Source organism: Polyergus mexicanus, unplaced genomic scaffold (assembly GCF_030449975.1).
Source record: "Polyergus mexicanus isolate NDT 795.1 unplaced genomic scaffold, iyPolMexi1.0 SCAF_5, whole genome shotgun sequence".
In the NCBI taxonomy this organism is placed as follows: Eukaryota; Metazoa; Arthropoda; class Insecta; order Hymenoptera; family Formicidae; genus Polyergus; species Polyergus mexicanus.
In genome coordinates this window covers 8820231-8824874 of record NW_027223325.1, presented here as the reverse complement: position 1 = coordinate 8824874, position 4644 = coordinate 8820231, and the positions used below count along the sequence as shown (strand labels likewise).

General features: G+C 28.7%; 1 protein-coding gene across 1 annotated transcript; it reads left to right on the top strand.

Annotated features, from left to right (window-relative positions):
* The first annotated feature begins 751 nt into the window (after positions 1-751).
* On the top strand, positions 752-2951 carry Ndc80 (kinetochore protein Ndc80). Its single transcript, XM_070296425.1, has 2 exons — positions 752-946; positions 1231-2951. The coding sequence occupies exons 1-2, from the start codon at positions 808-810 to the stop codon at positions 2949-2951; spliced, it is 1860 nt and encodes a 619-aa protein (XP_070152526.1). The 5' UTR covers positions 752-807.
* Positions 2952-4644: the final 1693 nt, after the last annotated feature.

Sequence of the window (4644 nt, the reverse complement as noted above, 5' to 3'; positions counted from 1 at the left end):
AGCAGTGGTATCAACGCAGAGTACTATATTATTTAATATACATAAAAAATTGGAGTATACATATATATAATACAAAAATATATATGTAATAGAATAAAAATGTAGGATGCATTTTATTAAATTGATTTTTAATTGTAAAATTTTTTCACATTGCCTACATAAAAATTATTAACCTCTATGATATATTACAAACTATTCTCTCTTATTATACAACACATAAGATTTACCTGCGCTTTTTGGGTCTTAATAAAAGTATTAAATAGCTTTCTTAGCATTATGTTCCACATTCTTTTTATTATAACAAATTACATATGGATATAAGATATATCTATGGATATATCGGTCAATCATGCATTGTTACTTTTTATCCGATTGACATGATAAAATATATTAACTATGTATTCAGTTATATCAATCATTAACAATTGTCATATCTGATAATTTATACTTTGTTTATAGTGTGTTATATAAATAAATATTTACATACATAAAAAATTTATCAACGCAGAGTACTAAAGGAAAAGAGTTCCTTGTACTGATTGGTCAGTCGAACAATTCATCAAACGTAACAATTGGCTACTGGATAGAGAATATCTGGAATTTCGAAAATGTCTTGCATCAGCAGCCAATCAGAACGCTCGACAACATCTCTATCATACGTCAAGAAAAATATTATCCTTTGTTATCTTAAGGTTAGCAATACTGGGTTCGGGTGATTTAACTGCAAAATTCAAATATTTGTGTACCTGATATTGCATTCTACAGGTGGAAATTTATTTCTCACGAAATTTGTTTTATTTCTTCAAGATGGATCAGCGAAAAACTCTAACGTTGAAGCCGAAGAGAGTGTCGACCGGTGATAGTCACATTCCCAGGCCTCGTTTCAGAAGCTCTTCCAGCGATCGAGCGGGATCGATTGGCAGAAAATCGTATTTGAAGTCTACAGGTACAGAGTTACATTCAAAAGAATTCAAATTTGTATCGTCTCTCAATCAATTAAATAATAATAACATGATGAGGGTAAATGTTCCGCTATATACAAGTTCCTTTTTTGATTCTTTTTTTAAACTCTTTTTTTATGTATTTTGAAGTGTAAATATTGAATCTACATGAAAAAATTGCTCTCGTTTTATTTTTATATACATTTTAATGTAATGAAAGTATAGTAAAAAACATTTATTTTTATATCTTTAAATCATATCTTATTGTATATTATATTTATATGTATAGGTATAGGTAAACCTTCTCTATATCTATTGGGGACTCCAGTTACACCTGCAAGAGTTTCTACTAGGCTTAATGTGCCAAGTTCAGCGCGTTCAGAAGGACATCATACAGTATTATCAATAGGTCGTTCGCCATCCGCTGACCATGCCAGCAATGCAGGTGCTAAGGGTCCCAAGAAAGACACAAGGCCCTTGAGTGATAAGAGTTATCAGATGGATTTGCTGAGCAAGATAGACAATTTTTTTCACTTGAATCAGCGTTCAAACATGCTCAACAGCAATGGTAGTCTGAAGCCAATTACATTGAATATTTTTGTAGAGGTTTCTAATTTTCTGTTGAAGTTTCTTGACATCAAGCAAGATATCACAACAAAAACTTACATAGAGGAGATCCCGAAATGTGCGAAGAAGCTACATTATCCTGGTATGATAAGCAAATCATGGTTAAAGACCGCCAATGTACCGCATTCATGGCCCAATGTCCTTGGATGGATTGGCTGGTTGGTAGAAGCATGCCAAGTGAGAGAACTTGCATTAAACAGGTACCAATTGGAAACTTTACCATTCGTAGGAACAGAGCAACAAGCTCAAAGTAACAAATTGGAGTTTATAGCACTCTTAGAATGTTATAAAGTTTGGAATGATGAAAAACTCGACGAGGAAGCGGAATTGCTGGAAAAATATCAACAGGACATCATAAATCAGAAAGGTATTTCCAAGGAGGATATAACCCAGGCACAAAAAGAATTGGAAAAAAATAATTCGAAATTAGAGATAATAGAAGAGGAATCACGGGAAATTGACGAAATAGTTAAACATTTGAGTGAGAAATTATTGTCTTTGCGTGACAAAGAAGAAAAACAATTAAATAATATTAAGGCTACAGAAGATTATATAAGAAGGATTTCTGCTGAGACGAATCAGTTAAATGCAGAATGTGACGTTTTGAGTAAGCAGTTTCAAATGGGAAAGATACAACACAAAGAATTAATTTCGATTGTAAAAGATCAACCCATGTCTAAATCTGAAAAAGAAAAAATTGTCAAAGAATGTACAGAGATACAAAACTATATACATGGATTTGATGAGCATTTGACAGATTATCAAAAGGAACTATACACTTTAGATATCAAATTTGCAGCTTCCAATAATGATCTCAATAAAGCAATATTGGCATATAATAAAGAGATTTTTATGCATACCGATAACGATATTGATGTGAATTTTGATGAATTAAAACTCCCGGAGAAAGGATTATTAAATCCACAGATAATAGATATTATGAAAGAAAAAATTGCTTTAATGGATACCTTCAAAGAATTATTAGCAAAGCAATGCAACGAAGTAGACTCTCGTATTTGTTCTGAAACTATAAAACTAGAGAAACTGCAAGAAAAGATTAAATCTTTTGTAGATGAAGATAAATTAAAAGAGGAGAAATCTTGCATCGATAAAATGAAGAAAGATATGAAAAATAAGAAAATTGAATTGACAAAACAGATAGAAGCCCTAAAAAATGAAATCAAGAGCATGCAAGATACGATGTCAGATATACAAGCAATAGATCTTGAAATAGAAGAAGCCAAAGATAAATTAAATGCACTAACTAGAAGGCAAACATTTTTAGAACAATCTGCCGAAAAGTTTTTCGACAAGTTTTATAAAATTATTGGTGAACATAAAAGCAAGCTTTATGTTATCTTAACAGAAAAAAATAAAAATTGAATCTATATGTAAATATTCTTATAGTAATATGTCTATTACTCTTCCTCATATTGTTTGGAATGTATAATCTATTATATATGTATTATACCGCGCGTATCTGGTTGTATGATTCTAGTAAAATGTGTTACAACTAATAATAAAAAGTAATAAAACTAATAATAAAAGTAAAATGATAATAAATACAATAATGTGTCATTTTAAACAAAGAATTTAATAAATACGTTTTTCGTGGAAACTTTTTCATATGTCGTTAACAAAATAAATGCACTTTCTTATTTAATATTTCTTTTTTTTTACAAAATGATGCAAATTCTGGTATGTAAAATATTTTTATTCTATTAGCTCTATGTGTTATGACAATATGCAACTCGCATTTTTTTCTTTTCCTTTTTTGGATGTGTTAACATGATCTGATAAGTTACACAGTTGAAACATACATCCTTTAACTCCATGATGTACATTAATAATTTATAAATAACAAAAAATGTTAACGAATACTATTTATATTACGTACAAGAGGTGTTGCATTCCAATAAAATATTCATCTTTCGCGAGAGTTATATTTTACAATATAACCACTTCATCGATTATTAATTATATTATGAGTAATTGATCTTCTATTGAGGAGTAACTTTCTAATTAGCTTGCTATACAATTTTACTTTAAACTTTTGAACTTGAATTTTTATATGAATTTTTAAAAGTCGTTCTATTTAAAACATATTAGACATATACCATATATATAGCAGGAAAAAGTGCTCCAACTAAATATAGGAATGTGAGTTACACACTACATGTATGTTCTCTATTCTGCGCATTGTATTATCATTATTATTATTTACTATAAATATTATGCTTTATCGATGATAAAATTATGAACATTTATGACCGATATTTTCAAAGTCACTCCTCAATTATAGTTCTGAATGTATCATTTAAGTTATAACTAGGTCCCGACTGCTGTTTTTGCTTATTCTAATATGTACATATGAAACATAATAATTAATGCGCTAAAATGTATTGGTTAAAATTGTGCGATACTTAATGTAATGGATTTTAGTAATTTGTGATTTCTTCCAATTCGTTTTTTTTTGTTACAAATAATGCTACAAAATAATTTCTAATTTGTTTAGCTTTACATAGGATAAAATTAACAAACAAAAAGAAAGATTTAATCTATTATTTATATATTTGTGTGTAATTTTCAAAATTAACACAATTAGATAATATTAACTTTTACATACAAAAATATATGATATTACATTTTTGCATTAATTTTATCTTATGTAGAGCTTTATTGCATATTGCTTTAATTTTACATATACGTGGATCATGTATTGTATAAATTTTCTTATTCATTAGATTTACAAAGGATTTAGCCCATATGCATATATGCATTTATTTTATTAATATCTCTTTCTTTCCATATTTAATAAGAACTGTCTTATTGCAAACTATGAGATCATTTTTGTGCTGAGTGTATGTTATTGTGTTGACTATTGCGAAAGGATTGATGTATACTATTTGTATCCAAGCATGATTACACATAAATAACAATTGATGGATTCATAGATGTTTTAGAAGAATGCACATATGTACACACATCACATATACATACACACGTTAAAATTAAAAATATTCTACATACACTTAATAATTTTGTACTAATGTTTCGCGTTACTATAATTAACCAC

What these genes read in the sequence shown, in the direction of transcription:
- Ndc80 (XM_070296425.1), top strand. Translation starts at nt 808, where the DNA reads ATGGATCAGCGAAAAACTCTAACGTTGAAGCCGAAGAGAGTGTCGACC. An exon ending in ATCGTATTTGAAGTCTACAG is followed by an intron (nt 947 to 1,230) that starts GTACAGAGTTAC and finishes TTATATGTATAG; the next exon opens with GTATAGGTAAACCTTCTCTA.